Genomic DNA, 16,179 nt, shown 5'->3' with positions numbered 1-16,179 from the left:
GCAAAACCAGGTAGCTAATCTGTAAAAGAAGCACGAATTGTTAACCTTTCTTAGATCAATGTAGGCACGTTTTTGTTTGACTCTTTAGAAGGAAAAAGAGTAGTATTAATAAACACTGAAACATTAAAACCAAACCCTATTTCCATGAAATGATAAAAAAATTTAAAATTCCTGTAATAAATCAGCTGGGAGGTGATTCTCTCCATTTCCAAAATTTTCTCAAGAACAAAGGAATAAGAAAAATTAGGAGATGTCTAAACATGTCAATGGTTAGCTTACCAATTTTACTGTGCATCATTAAAAGGTGTTTTTTAATGCTGATGACCTCTTAATTGCAGGAGGAGGAATTGGAGGCCCAGATTTCATTTCTACAAGGCCAACTAAATGACTTAGAAGCCATGTGCAAATATTGCGCGAAGATGATGAACACACATCTTGGTAAGTGCACTACCCTGTGTTAACCGTGTAAATCTCTGCAAAGGCTCTTTCCATGTTTGTGTTAGAACTAAAATAATATTTATGTAGTGCATATTATTTTATAAGCCCCAAAGACTGAATAGATGTATAGATATACCTAGTTATTCTATCAGATGCTGCAAACCGCTGTATCTTTATACTGTCATACTTTTAAATTTGGAAGTATGATAGCCACTGATGATGGTAAAAAAAAAAGTAGGTGCATTTGGACACAAATACCCTTTGTCTGCGCTTAAAATTTCTTGTATTGTAAGAGACATGCTGGAGCTCACAGCATATGAGCTGACACTCCTTAAGCCAGTTTGCAGTTCAGCAGCCCCAGAATGATACTTGATGTGTGTGGTGATAGTTGTATAAAATTCATATGCTTTCACTAAATGTCGTATCTTCACAATCTATGCTGATCACCTTCAGCATGTAAAAAAGTGTTACTATAGGCTGGCTAGTTTGTAATATTTTGCTCAGACCAGGAGAAGTATATTAAGATAGAAGCCAAGGCTTTGGGAACAGAATCAGCAAAGACTCCAATTTAAAATTTGACTTGTGCATTGCCAAGACAAATTAGAGAAAGTAAACAAAAAGTTTCAATCAGTTCATGTGTAAATATGCTTAGCTATGCTATGATAAAAGCAGCATTTTTAAGGTGTGCTGAACTGAACTCCAAAAGTTAGTATATTTAGTTATGTGAAAAAGCACTGTTGTTAAGAAATCAGAGCACAACTGCAATAATTTTAAGGTTTATTTATAGCCTGCAACATTTTAGCAAAATAAATTAAAGTTGAATATTTCAGTGGGTAGAACTAAGTATATGATACCTACGTTTGCCAGATGAAAAAGATCAGATGTGAAAGCCATGTTATACTTGTATTTTCATTTTCTTTTATGCATGTGTTTTAGTAGCCACTGTTATGAGCCTTGGAAAAGCCTTAAATATTGTGTTATTTGAAAGTTGGAATCACAGCCTTCAAAAGCCAAGTGTAAACCTCTAACCCCTGCAGCTTTAGTCTGATGTACTGTATTGCTTCTGTGAGGGTACATGAGTGATGATGAGACTAAAAGGGATAACTTTTTAGCTGCTGCTATGATAGGGAAAAGATTACTGTGTCAAGAAGAAAAGCTGAAGTTTCTTTCCTTTAGGAAAGAAGATGAGGGGTGTTTAGCAGGGCTATCAGTTCAAGTACAAGCATAAGCCTTTCACCAGCAATGGCTCTGGACTAGCGATCAGAACAAACCCAGACACAGATATCTGAAGCAGTCTGCCTTTCGGCACTGGATCCATGAAATTAAAGCGAAAGATTTGTGATAATATGCAAGCGTTAAACCCTTTCTCCCAAATATATTCGAAACAAAAACATTCAGAGGCAGTAGCATCCCAAGAGCACTGTGGAGCGGTGTGTTACCCTCGCGGGAAGGAGAAAGCCATCCCCTGTACAGCTTTGGTTCCGGGGGTGCACTGGGTGCATCCTGGCACCCCTGCAGCTCTCTCAGAGGCTTCCAGCCTAGCTTCTTCCAAGTCCCACTCCCTGTACATCTTCACAATATTCTTGCATGTCTTGTCAACATCATGGGCTATTAACTTTGTAAATTTGCGTTACACTAATGCATTTAAATCCTATAGAGATTAACAGTTACACACAATAAACAGAGCCCAAGAGAGACTGAGATACCACCAACCTTCACGGCTTCGGTGCTTGTAGCAAACTGAGGAGGTGAGGTATCCCCAAATGATCCATGGGAAGGCAGGAAAAAAACCCACCAGGATTCTTGCTGAAATCTGTCACATTCATCCTGGTGATCTGAACAGCACATGCCAGCAGGCTGTCCAATAAAATGGATTCTCCATGGCATCAGAGAGCACCCCCTGAGGTTTATCTCCAGTGTCCATCCACTGCTCGGGGCTTCAGGTAATGGCAGGAAAATAAAGCTCGGACCATATCTGGTCATTCCTGGGTTAAGGGAAAAGTTAGCGGGGGCTGCTGTTCCACCTGGTCTGATTGTCCCCTGGGTACCTCTTACCCGTGAAAATTGCTTCATTTCAGAGACCGCAGAGCAGGTAACGGTGAGTTATGTCACTCCTCTTGTAATCTGTCAGCACACTTAACTTCAAGGATATTACTTCTTCCTGTGAGGCTGAGTTTTTCTGACTTCATCACGCAGCTTTTGGGTCTTGTAGCAAAGTTCAAAATCCTCATGTAACTTAGCTATATGCAGTGATTAAGTAATCTCTCAACACTGTCTTTGCTAGGTAGGACACTTTCAAATTCATTTTATAGGGATTGCTTTTTAGACTAAATCGTTTTTGTGGTCTTCCTTTGAGTTCTTCAGGGTTTTCATATGCCTTTTGAAATGGGTTAATCAGATCAGGATATGCTGTACCAGGACTGGGCTCAGCAAAGTGGTTGCTTAGCATGTCAAACCATTATAGAATGTTCTTTTTGCAGTTTTCAGTGAAACAATTCAGAACTTTTTGGCCATTTTTTCTCAGGTTCTTTCCCTTACAAGGGCATTCTTGATGAGTATGGGGCAGTTACTTCATGAAAGAGTTGTCATGTGTTGTAGTTCAGAAATGATCTAAGTAAGTATGAAGTCATGTATTCTGTTTTGAATCCCTAGTAACTTACAATCTATTTATACCAAATCAAATTATACCAAGTATATCTTTATATGATGTCTTTTAAGAAAATAATTTTAATTAAAAGCCCAGGCAGACTTGTCTTTGCTGTAAAATGGTATTACATTTCTTTACAGAGAGCGTTGTATTTCTATATAGTTTTCTCTCTCTATAGTTTTCAGCAGATATCTGCTAATACTGCATTTTCTTTTCATAGACCACGAGGAAAGACCAGAGGGATAGAACGGCAGTTTTTATTTTGCTCATATATTTAAAGATTATTTCATTAAATGTTTATCTCCTTCCGTAAATAAACCACACTGTGCCACACGGCAACAACATAATTAACTGCTTGTAATATCAGGGGACGTTACTGTAGGAATGAATGATGGTTTCAAACTATTACTACTTAGCGCTATGTGTAGAAATTAGACATAGGTTTTTGATAATGAAAATGGAGGAAAGTCATTCTGTGATTTTCATCTCCTTCTTAGGGCTGTGTATTAGAAAGAGCTTTACTTTTCTTCCCCCTCTCCCTTAACCACCGAAGAACTGCTAAGATGGAATGCCTTTTAATGCCTCCAAGGACAAATGTTGATATTTTTATATGTAAAATGGCCAGACAGGAAAGCAAATTTTACTTCTCTTCCCACCCTTTTTCACAAGCTTGTCATAGCTTTTAAAGAAAAATAATAATAATCCTGTGTTCAATTTTTCCATTAATGAAATGAAGATATATCCAATCTTGTAAGCCTGTCCTGCAGCTTTGTTTGCAACATGAATGCAGAGTAGTAGTGAAAAAGTATAGTCGCCATAGCTATTACTGCTCCAGCATCATCACAGATACATCTTCTTGATGTTACTTTTTCACATACACTGGCCTTTTTCCAGAAATAGTATTGTCCCTGGTGCATTCAGTAATACGGTAATGTTCTTCAGCATTTTTCTTTTTGTGAGGTGCTTTGCTGTTAGTGCACATAAATACCTTAAGGCTCAGTGATTCAGAAAGCTGTAATATACCAGTTAAGTATTACAATACTATAACCTGTCAGAATGTTATTTACTTTTTGAAGTGTTTTGATTGTTTCCTCCTTTCTTTCACTATGTGGAAAGAAAAGCATCAAGCAAGCAAGTGCATTCAGAAGATTTTCACAGGCCTATGTCTGATGTCTTAGAGCAGATGACGAATTTCTTTAGGAGACATGCACCCAGACATCACTTGGAGGGTCCCACTCCTGCAAGGCTCCTCACTTGTCCTTCACATTTGACATGGAATGGAGTTGGAGGTGTTGGTTCAACATTAAGTCAATCTGGAGCGTCTCCAAGAGCAAAGTTTCATTACATCCCAGGCTCAAGCCAAGGCAGTGCTGTTAAATGGCAGTTCAAGTGACACCAGTTAGTGATGCTGCCATCTGACACCTTCTGCTATTCTGGTATCTTCAGGGTTTGGAGCATGTCGGCTCTGTCCCAGGATTTTAACAAAAAGTAAATCAAAACCCTAGAGAAGTATCAATCCTCCATAGGCAAGTACTAATATGAGAGATTGTGAAGGATGTTTATGAGCTTGCCAGTTTTATTCCAGAGAGGAACGGGCTGAATTTTGAAATGTCGTCTGTTTATAAGGGTCATGAACCAATCCATCACTGTTCTCTGAGACAGGAGAACCTATGATTTGTTTCCAACAGAGACATAGTTTCAGACCTCCAAGTATGTGCAAGTTTACAAAATAATTACACATATAGTACAGGAAGTCATTTTCACGAGAAGCAATTTGAAGGAACATTGGTTCGGTATTAACTTGGATAGGGGGATCTTTATATAGAAACAATTCTTTTTTTGGTGGGCAATTTATCAGGTTATGGAAGCAGAGAAACTAAGGTCATTCCACACTGGCTTTTGCTTAAGGGCAGCACTATGTAAATGCAGAAGGTTGCTTCCCCAGCCAGCTGAGATTCAGAAGCAATTTAGCTGCTTTCTCACAGCATAGAGCCTCAGCTAATAAGCCCTGCAGACTCATACCAGCTCTGCAAAGAGTTAGGTCATGGAGTTCTGCATAAAATCGTAGAAATATGTGCAAAGGTACCCAATTATACAGAAGGAATATAGGTCTGCCTGGTTTTATTAACTTCATCTTTGTAGAGGTACTGCTAAACTTGAGGTAGCTGCTAGAGAGGCATTCAGGTGGGTCTCAGAAATACCTTGCTCAGTATCGAGGGTTTTAAATCACTTCTTGAATTGGAGGCAGTATCATAAAAACCTCTAAGCTCCGACCCACAACTAGTAAGTTTATGCCTAAGCATGCTGGCTCGTCTGAGCCAAAGCAAATAAATCCTTCCCTGAGCTACCCATACAGGACTGGTTGGGCTGTCCTTATGGTGCGTTTTATAATGTGACTTCTGCTATCTTCCTGCTTCTCCTTCCCCTCTACTCTGCCCTGGTGAGACCTCATCTGGAATATTGTGTCCAGTTCTGGGCCCCTTAGTTCAAGAAGGACAGGGAACTGCTGGAGAGAGTCCAGCGCAGGGCGACAAAGATGATGAAGGGAGTGGAGCATCTCCCTTATGAGGAAAGGCTGAGGGAGCTGGGTCTCTTTAGCTTGCAGAAGAGGAGACTGAGGGGTGACCTCATTAATGTTTATAAATATATAAAGGATGGGTGTCAGGAGGATGGAGCCAGGCTCTTCTCGGTGACAACCAACAGTAAGACAAGGGGTAATGGGTTCAAGCTGGAACACAAGAGGTTCCACTTAAATTTGAGAAGAAACTTCTCAGTGAGGGTGACGGAACACTGGAACAGGCTGCCCAGGGAGGTTGTGGAGTCTCCTTCTCTGCAGACATTCAAACCCCGCCTGGATGCCTTCCTGTGTAACCTCATCTGGGTGTTCCTGCTCTGGCAGGGGGATTGGACTAGATGATCTTTTGAGGTCCCTTCCAATCCCTAACTGTCTGTGATTCTGTGATTCTGTGATCTGTGGTATGTTGCTATGTCCTTCACCAGTGTTCCAGTACATCTCTGCCCCTCCAGTGTGGATCATGGGAAGAATGTGGAAAGATGATGTTTTCATCCCGCCTTCCTGTAAACACCACTGGCATTCTGCCACCAAAATGACACACCAGCTCTCGGCTTTCTCGGGTAGCCTATAGATACTTGTACATATTTACAAAATGCCCAGTAGTTATGGCATCACAGTAACAAAAAAGTGAAAGCTGGTCTTTTGAGAGCTCTTTGGATGGATCGCAGCACATGTCCCTGCCACAGCCATCCGGCAACGCTGGCAGTTGTGAGATTCGTTTACGCTTACGCTGCCTGACATATCCCAGACAAATATCATTTGGAACACTCATTAAACACAGTTCAAAGCCACCTGTTTGCTGTGATTATTGCAAACACCATGAGCAAGGAAGGAAAAATATAAAAATACAGGAACAAAAACTTACAGGATATAGTTGCTAGTATAATTTGAGTTATTGTGTGAAATAAGTAGCACCTTTAAAAGCTTAATTAGACTGGCTTCATCCATTCTTCCTTTAATAGTCAATGCTATTGTTACAAGGATGCATTTCATTATAAAGATCATTTGCAGTGAGGGGAGGGAGGGGAGAAAGTTGACTTAGTCGCTCATTATATATGGGCTGATATATTGCCCAATATAGATCTGGATGCAGTACTTGTTAAATGTATGCAAGATAGTACTGAATTCTTTTTTAATGTATCATGTGATGAGATGAAAGGTTATGACATTTTTGTAAGGATAAAATGAAATGGAAATTATTCTGCTGCTCTGGGTTGAAATTAAATACTTTATCACTTGTTGAGGTAGTAAGGGCATTAAATGAGTTATCTTATGCTTATGACATAAATAAAATAACCCATAGTTTATAAACCCAGTGTGATTAGAAATGCTATACGTAAAAAAGGCCACATCAAACATAGCCCCATGAGTCTAAGGGGATGCTCCTTTGCTTAAGAATAATGATGTAAAATAACCTTTCAAAACAGCTTATAAATAAAGAACATTAACAAATTTATTAAACTGGATATAGGAATGGTTACTAGGAAACAAATATTTGCTGTGTAGCTTGGCTTTCAGGCTCTCAATTCTGCTCATGCTTTATATATATATACAAAGAATAAAAGTGTAATTCTTCATGCCCCATGATTTTAAGCCACCTTTTTGTCCCTTGAGGGTAACTCTTAATGTCAAAACCACACAGTTCAGCTGATAGAGAGCTACTTTCTTTCTATAACAACTGTGCCAATCCTGAAAGTCCAACTCTGGTAGACACCTATCAATACAAACCCTTTCATCCTCTCAGTCTGGATGAAAAGGAGATTAAAACGATGAAGCTTACATACCCCATCATTACCTAAATTAACACCTTTCTCTGCAAGTTTCAGCGAATTCCTTTTACAGTGTTTACTTCCATGAGCTTCTTGCTTCCTTCCGTTTGTGTGGTAAACATCTCCCTGCTGCTGACAGTCACTGACAGACCATCCTTTCCTTCCCACCATCTCTTAGGCAGTGATTTCTGATGTCAGCTTTAGAGGAACAAAACCTTGGCAGAAGCTAAATTTCAGCATGACTGAATTTTTATTTTCCCCATTATTTCCATAAAGATCTTCAGTATTATTATAGCTAAACCTTGCCATAGTTACCGTTTTGCTTATTATTATATTGTCCAAGATCCACCTTTATTTTAAATCCTTATAGCTGTGTTATAACCAAGCAGGTGAGCAGGGGCATATATTATACATTTCTTTCGCTCTTCACACTTTGTTCAGCCTTCCACGTTCAGAACATGTCGTCATTGGAGGAAGGGCACAGAGCTACTCAGATAACCCGAGACAAACTGTTCTCACTGAAGAGGACTGCGGTAGGTAGATGGACCAGGTGACATGGAAAAGTCCCCATCTTCAGAACTAGGCAGCAGCATGACTTCAAAACCATACAGGGGTAGCAAACAGAAAATCAGTACATTTATAAAAGCTGCAGAAGATATTCAAAAGTGCAGGGAACAAAATTAAGGCAGAGGAAAATAAGTTCCCTTTAACACGTGTTTCTAATTATTTTTATTAACAAGAACATAACCACACTTCACAGCCTGGATTGACTTGTTTTTCAGTTATAATCCCGGCATAAATCCAGCACTACTGTCAGCAATCTGCTCCTAAGGACTTCTCAGTGAGTGATACAAATATATCATAGGGCTCACAATATCTTTTTTTTTTTTTACTACTTTAAATCAAAGCTGCTGTAAATTACGATCTCTTCTGCTAAGCCAATTCATTCATTTCTGACATCCAGCTTCTCAGGCAATAAAACAGAAATTGCAGTCATCTTACGCAAAACCGAAATACACTTCATGGGTACTTAAAGCATCTTTAATAGCTTAACATCGATTTTAGGAGTACTCTCCTACCTCCTCATGGCATGTTTGACACTAATATGTTCCCCCATCTCCTCATGGCATGTTTGACACTAATATGTTCTTCCATTACAGAAATGCCATCGGTTAGAAACAAAAGTTTGTAATAAACAGAGAGAATATAGTCAGTAGACTGAGATTTCTTAAATGAAGGTGTAACCACAGGGTAACCATAAAAGTCTCAAAAAAAAAAGCTCAAAAAATAAATTGAAAAAAAAAAGTCTAAAAAAAAAAGTTATAAAAAATATGTAAGTAATTAACACAAAATAGTTCGAATGATACAGTGAAGTTTATAAATCACACCCATTCCTTCTTCCCTGACTTCTGGAGACACTTCAAATAAGTATCTTTGCTATATCAACCCCTGGCCTTAAAAAGAACTGAAAAGTCCTATAGTTGTAGTCAGGATCCATAATTTCTTTGTATACACTACTTGAAAATAGAAAGCACTTGTTTCAAACTGCATATTCCTTCCTAATAAAGCGTAGTCTTCAGTTTTCATGCTTTAGCTTTTCTTTCAGGTTAGAATAGCTGCAGGAAACATGCTATTTAGTGAGCAGCAGCCATAATAATTACATCAGTAACATGTATTGGATGTATATGTTATCTCCTGTGTTGGTATCAATGGTTTTCTGTTCACTTCAGAAGAAACAAAAACTATCCAAAATTTAAACCATGGGTACTCTGTAGATTTAAATCTGAAATAAGTTGCAAGATCGTTTTTTTCTGAATGACAGCACAATTTCACCCGCTTCATAGCATGGAAAAGTGTAGATGTTTTTAAATTGAGAAATGTAAACTAACCTTTTGCATGCAATATTTAACTGATAATTCTCCAGTATATTTCTGTTTACATAGGCAAAAGTTGCACTGACTAAAATCATACACACCATCAATACAAGTTATTCAGCTGTGGTTATTAAATATCAATTACCCGGGTAAATATTTAAACAAGTTAATGTTGATGTACCCGATCCATAATTTACAAGTTGTCTGAGGAGCTATTGTACATTCTTTGACCTTCAGTCTTTCAAGAATAAAGTGTGCAACAGTAGCCTTTTATAATGAAGTCTTTACAATAGGAAAAAGCGTAAAATGCAACACAGTATATTTATCTTACACACAGAAATAACCAGATGCTTAATGCTTTAACATTACACGAGTTCCTCCACACAGGTCAAACACTAAAGCTGACTGGAATGGGATACTTTGCATGCTTAATTGTTTCCATAAGCCCTCACCAGAAGCAATTAGGTTGACAGCACAGTAGAAATTAATAACTGCAATAGTGCTCTTCATACCGATAAGGAAAATACTAAACAATGATCAATTAAAAAAAATACATGGTATTATAGTCAGAAGTATTTATTAACACAGGTTGAGATAACATGATACTTCTGTACTGGAAAAAATGATCTCATAGAAAGCTTTGAAAATGGCTTTCGCAGTTTGTTGTAATTTATTCTGTATGTGACATGCATCACAGAAAATCCCTTAAGAATGCTTTAAATGGAATTTCAGACATTTATGGATGTTTGCTTTCAAAACTCTCAATCTATCCAGGTTTTTGTGTAGCATTTGCCACAATGGTATTTGAGTAAATCATTCTATTTGGAAAAACAGGAACAGTTTTAATGAGTTCAGCCATGCAAGAAGTAGAAAACCTTACATTTTCAAAATCTCTACATGATCTACAATAACCATCCTTTACACAACCATAGCAATTTTAAGGTGTAATATCTGCAATCTATTGCAGTATAAAGGAATTGTTCAAATTGTAAGGAAGTGAAAATGTATAGTTTCCCCTTAGGAAAACTTTCCGTTTCCTATGGCTATTTCATTTGTCACTTATGAAGAACAAGTTCTCATTTGCTTGTCACTTCTCACCAGAGTAATTTTTCTATTTCTAGTGAATGTAAACAGCGACCGGAAGAGAACAATTCTGCAGAAGGAGAGAGAGAAAAACACTTGCTTTGAACTTTAAGAAAAATATGTTGCTTGGAGGTGCTTAGAGGCTGGTGGCGCTAGCAGGTGTTGCAGTCGTGGGTAAAGAGTTTTAGTCAGCAGGATGGAGATGGAGGAATAGGAGCACATGGCATCTACACAGACGTCATTTGTCTCAACAATGATCAGCACTGTACGTTCATTTAAGGTGTGTGAGATGGTACAGTCTTTGGTATCGTCACCATCAGGACCAAAATTTCTCCAGAAAAATTAGCTCTGGATAGGAAGAACATGCTCTGTCTACCTGCCATGGGAGGCATGGTGCCCGTGCTCTTTTATGTTCTCTTTGAAAGCACAGGATGGCTGGGAATACCCTCCTGTCCTGGTACACCTTGGCTCTGATACAGACACAAGGTATTTGTTAAGCATAATTTGCTTATGATGTGTAAATTAGAGTTCATAGTTAAGAGTTGATCTTGCCTTTGAGCAAGGGATGGACAAAATTACTTCATGACCCTACCAACCTCGTTTTCTGTACATCTGCAATTCTGTGCATTGCTATGAGTTGATGATTGGTGACTCTTTAGCACATATTTCTCTGATGTCACAAAGCATTACCACACATTAAATATTGATAAAGTGTTGGTGCTCCACACACGACACGAATCAGAAGCGTATGCTGTATAAATACATAATTCATATTAAAATAAATGTTTTAAAGAATGCAATACTTCACAAAGAATTTGATACTTCAGATTTTTAAGATCCTTAAATTCTTTAACACTCAAATGTTGCTAAGTGATGCTTTTAATATAATGCTTAATTGTTACAATAAGAGTTGACATTCACAATGAGATAGATAAAAGAAAGTTAGGCTACTTAGTGGTGTTGCCTCCATCAACACTTAGAACACAAATTCTGTTGTTTGAGAAGGAAATATAACTCCTCTGATTTGTAATTTTAATGCTGGAAAGAAAATGCAGCATTTGGAAACACCCTGAGCTGCATTATTAAACAGCAATATCACTATGTCATGGGGTATAATCTTTCTAGAAAGGACACAAACCACTGTTAAGTTCTAAATTTTCTGTCCAATTTTAAGGGGAGGGCATGTTTTTCTTCTCAAAGTCAGATGAAGTTCAGACAGGGAAGAAGTATTTGTTACGAAAAGAAAGAAAAATTTATTATTAGAAGCTAAATTCCCAGTCCATCCTTCCAGCCCTCTAATGTTAGTGAAGAAGCAGTCTTGCTATCAGCTAATATATTGTATAGGAAATGTTGGAAGCAGTTTCTGTAAACCCTGATTTCATAAAAACTATCATACAAAAGGACTGGAATATGAGTCCGAAGAGTTGTCTGTCCCTTGACATCTGTGGGAACCCTGGGAATTTTTTGCTTTCCTTTTTTGGAAAAATAAGGAGGTGAAGTAATACACTCAGTTCTTCCCTTACTGCTGCCTACCTTGGCAATGTGAAGGTACTTTTGCATGCTGGGTTTGAGCTGCCTTCCCAGTAGCAGACAGCAAGGGTGAAAAAAAAAGTCGATTTAACATGATTCTGGCACTGTCAGTTGTTCACAAGTCGTTGATCAGGAACTAGTAGTAGAAAGGCAGCATCCATAATAAAGCTTGCAGCTATTTCGAGTTAGCTCCTCTCAGCGGGACTCATCTTCCTGGAAAGGCCCCACAGAGACTGGCTTAAAATAGAAATCATTAGGAGACAGATGCACTGAAAGAGGCAGCGGTACAGGAGAAACAACCTAAGAGAACAAGGGTGTTAAAGTTATCCTCAGGTTCAGTTTTCTCCACCTCTATCTGATTTTGTGTCAGTATGAAGTTAAGTCTATTTTGTGCCTCCATCCCACAGGGCTGTAGCTCTCACTACAGGAGAGACATGGACCTGTTGGAGAGGGGCCAGAGGAGGCCACAGAAATGATCAGAGGGCTGGAACAGCTCTGCTGTGAGGACAGGCTGAGAGAGTTGGGGTTGTTCAGCCTGGAGAAAAGAAGGCTCTGGGGAGACCTTAGAAGGGGCCTATAAGAAAGATGGGGACAAACTTTTTAGCAGCACCTGTTGCGATAGAACAAGGGGTAGTGGTTTTAAACTAAAGGAGGGGGGATTCAGGCTGGACATGAGGAAGAAATTCTTTACAATGAAGGTGGTGAAACACTGGCACAAGTTGCCCAGAGAGGTGGTAGATGCCCCATCCCTGGAGACATTCAAGGCCAGGCTGGACGGGGCTCTGAGCAACCTGGTCTAGTTGAAGGTGTTCCTGCTCATTGCAGGGGGGTTGGACTAGATGACCTTTGAAGGTCCCTTGCAACCCAAACCATTCTATGATCTCCTGCTTCTCTGGTGGAAGGGAAGAGGTGCCGGTCCGTCTTCTAGATGGACAGGCATGAAGGGATGCCTGAGAGGACCTTGTCTACAGCAGACTAGTTTTCCCACTCCTTCAACACAGCTCTGGGTGGGTTTCTTACAGAATCTGTATTGAATGGTTGCAAAATTTTCAGTGAAAGTTAGTTTAATTAATAAGCCTCTAAAATAATTAGGCCAAGCCTAACAGCTTTTCCACATTCAGAGAGGAAAGTTTTGAACATCCCCTTTCCCTGGGTAGGGAGCTCAGCAGTGGCTGCACACACCATCATGCAATGTGTAGCAGTTCAGTCATCAAAGAGCATAAGACTTCTCTAATTTTCCTTGCTAGGAGCTGCTGCAGATTATTTTCCTCTTTGATCTCTGTACAGAAGATGATAGCATGTCTTCAGTTTAAATTTTAGAAATTAAGTTAAGGAGAGGAATTAGAAACCTTGATTTAAAGAAAAAAAGTACTTCTACAGTTAGTTTGCATGTGAACTCATTTACAATTTGGGATAACTGTAAGAGCAAGGAAGGAAAAATAGATTTCATCTCAATTTTTATCTGTTTCACCTGTTGCTACCCAAATCACTGCTTGATCCATTGGTTTTCTATATTTTGTAGAAAAGAAGAAGAATGCAATCGCTTTCGTGCTACTCCTCTGTAGTTACAGTTGGCTTTAAAGGCAGCTGATCACAGTCTCGCTGAGGAAGTAGTTATTCATTTACTGATCTAGTATCTATGAAACTTAAATGAAGCTGCTCATTTGACAAAATTAATTCCAATCGATTATATAAAAGGCATCTCTTGGGTTGTGAGTGTTGTTTGAGGGCAGCCATAATTGATTTCTAAAGGGAACAGCTGGTTTCACCGCTCTGGTATTTCTGAGGCTTAGTCAAGAGTACAGTCAGGGTATGACAGTTCATTTTATGAAACTTAGAGGTTTGTTAGTAGTGTGTTGAAACAAATCCAGAATCGTAATGGCTGTCTGGGATGTCCTACATCTCACAGCAGTGTTCCAACCACCAGGTGACAGGTTGCAAAATTCACCTTTGGTTTTCCTCTGGTAAGAACTTCACTGAAACAGAAATATTTTCTTTTTCTGCAGAAAGCATTTGGCATCAGCTAAATGAAATCTTGATGACAGGAACAAAACAAAAAAGGTAGTCAGAAATATTTGACCTTAGCTTTAGTCTTCTAACTACCTTAGGATTTTGTCAACTTTTGGATGACAACAGCTGTCCCAATAAGATAGGTATTTACAGCATAGAATCAGACTGGACTCAGTTTTGAATAATCTAGAAATCACATAATCCGTTTGTTCGATTCGTTCTATCCATTTTTGTTTTTCAGGTAGAAAGATGTTTTCAGTTCCTAATTGACATCTGTGGAGTGTTTTCTAAAAGATAGTTATTATTTTATGAAAAAAATAGTTAAAGCTGTGAGATACTGATAAAGAGCATCAGATAAAGAAAAAATCAATATATGTCCAGTTCATTTCTATACATAAAGCACTTCCCTCAACATACAGTATGATCTCCTATGAAAGAAGAATAATTAAATACATCTCAGCTTAACGTGTAAGTCCTTCAGCTGAGCAATACAATATCAAATATGCTTCCCAGCACTCTTTTTAGAAGTATTTATAGTTACAAGAGTATCTTTTGAGATACAGAAGGGTAAAATAAAAAGCTTTTGTCTGTACTTGAGAGCTTAGTTTCCCAGTTCATCTCAGCACCCGATCGCCCCGTGAGGTCCCCCCAGCAGTGGGAAGAAGCTTGGATGGAAGCCCCTCAGGTGAGGTCTGCTGAGCCCTGGCACAGCCGTTCACAGGAGGGCAGCTGCCGAGGTACCTGCTGAGCCGCTCACCATCCCTCCTCTTCCTCCCACCTATGCTGCACGAAGGGTGGTCCTGGCAGGAGGACGTGAGTGATCAAGGAGAGACCCGTGCAAAATCACATTGCCCGTATGCTTCTCTCGTCTAAGGATTTTTATTTTTTTTTATTAATTCCTCTCTACTCTTTAGCCAGGGAAAAATGAGGGCTGATCATTTGGGTTCCATACTTATCACTTACTTGGTAGGTAATAAACTCTGTGTTCAAAATGGATGAGAGTAGTAGATGAGAAGCCATGTGCAGTTCAATGGTAGACTTAGCAGAAGAAAGACCTATTCCCAATTCCACAGCGAAACCTTCATTCTGCTTCATTGTACTAGAGAAAGACAGCCCGATTTATGACCTTATGTCACAACTGTTACTTAATGGCAGGGGGAAAGTGGCTGATTACAGTGATTTGCATCTTGGGGCATCTTTCTGGGTTAAGTGGAAGTGTACTCTGTGAGTCCAAAATTGTGTCTTAAAGCAAACTCCAAGAGAAATTTTTTCCAAAATGCATTTTTGTGATTTTAACTGACACAAAATAATAAACCTTACATGTCCAAGACATATGTCACACTGTACTTTAAAACGTACTGCAAACTGAAGGAAAAAAACGTTAGAAATTCAGCAGTTCAATATTAGAAAATTTCCCGTATTTCCAGCCTTTTATCTCCTCATCTTTTTTCTCTGAAACTAATACTAAAATCTGGTATTAATTTTGCTACAGTAAATATGTGACAGTACAAACATTTTTATTAATTTTTACTGCTGCCTAACTGTCGTAGTTCCATTCATAAATTCTTAGAAATTTCTCAATGTACTGGCTCTTCAAACATAGTTACAGCTGGGTTTTGTAGCAATGACAGATTCTTTCCATTTTTTGAAATAATGACTTAAAACATCTCTAAAGAACAGAAATAATAGTAAATTATATCCACATTGTGTGGAATGTCTTTCAGCTTTCGTTCTCGTGCTCCTATTTTCCCGATTTTTTAGATCGCCCATATTTGGTCTTCAGCAAGTTGAAGATTTGTTTTGAATTATTTTCTTGGTCCTTCTGCTTAGTCAGTATGCATATCTTAGGTTTTTAATCCATAGTTTTAATTTATGTGGGGATCAAACACTGTAGAAATGCTTTTCTTTCTAATACTGCGAAAGGAAAAAGACAGTTGAATTCAGTGATTCAGGCTGTGATGATGCATTGCTTTCTTGCCTGTGAAGACTTTGGACTTCTGATTTTTCAAGTTCTGAACCTTTTAAAAGTAGGAAATCATAGATTGTTTGTTAAATAGTGGAAATCAGGATCTAAAGTTTTATTTCATAAGTAAACATTAATATCTTTTGTCTACTAAATTGAGAGACTGGACAGTTTCAATGTAAAATGTAAAAAAGCAAGTAAAATGTTGAATTAGTTACGCTTTCTCTCAATTAATGATGCTACATGTTTGTGGAAAGATCTAGTTTTGTTTTCTTTCTAGCCTTCATAAT

At 38.5% G+C, this 16,179-nt stretch overlaps 1 protein-coding gene across 9 annotated transcripts in view; it reads left to right on the top strand.

Annotated features, from left to right (window-relative positions):
- The window catches only part of TBC1D5 (TBC1 domain family member 5), a 326,232-nt gene that overhangs the window by 289,631 nt on the left and 20,422 nt on the right, over positions 1 to 16,179 (top strand). For all 9 annotated transcript variants that reach the window (XM_065628207.1, XM_065628203.1, XM_065628204.1 and 6 more), the window contains one exon: positions 339 to 438. In XM_065628207.1, the coding sequence (XP_065484279.1) occupies positions 339 to 438 (100 nt within the window). The remainder of the gene's footprint in view (positions 1 to 338; positions 439 to 16,179) is intronic.

This window comes from Caloenas nicobarica, chromosome 2, assembly GCF_036013445.1.
Source record: "Caloenas nicobarica isolate bCalNic1 chromosome 2, bCalNic1.hap1, whole genome shotgun sequence".
Classification (NCBI taxonomy): domain Eukaryota; kingdom Metazoa; phylum Chordata; class Aves; order Columbiformes; family Columbidae; genus Caloenas; species Caloenas nicobarica.
The sequence above is the reverse complement of the archived record's forward strand: the minus strand, read 5'-3'. Positions and strand labels throughout refer to the sequence as shown.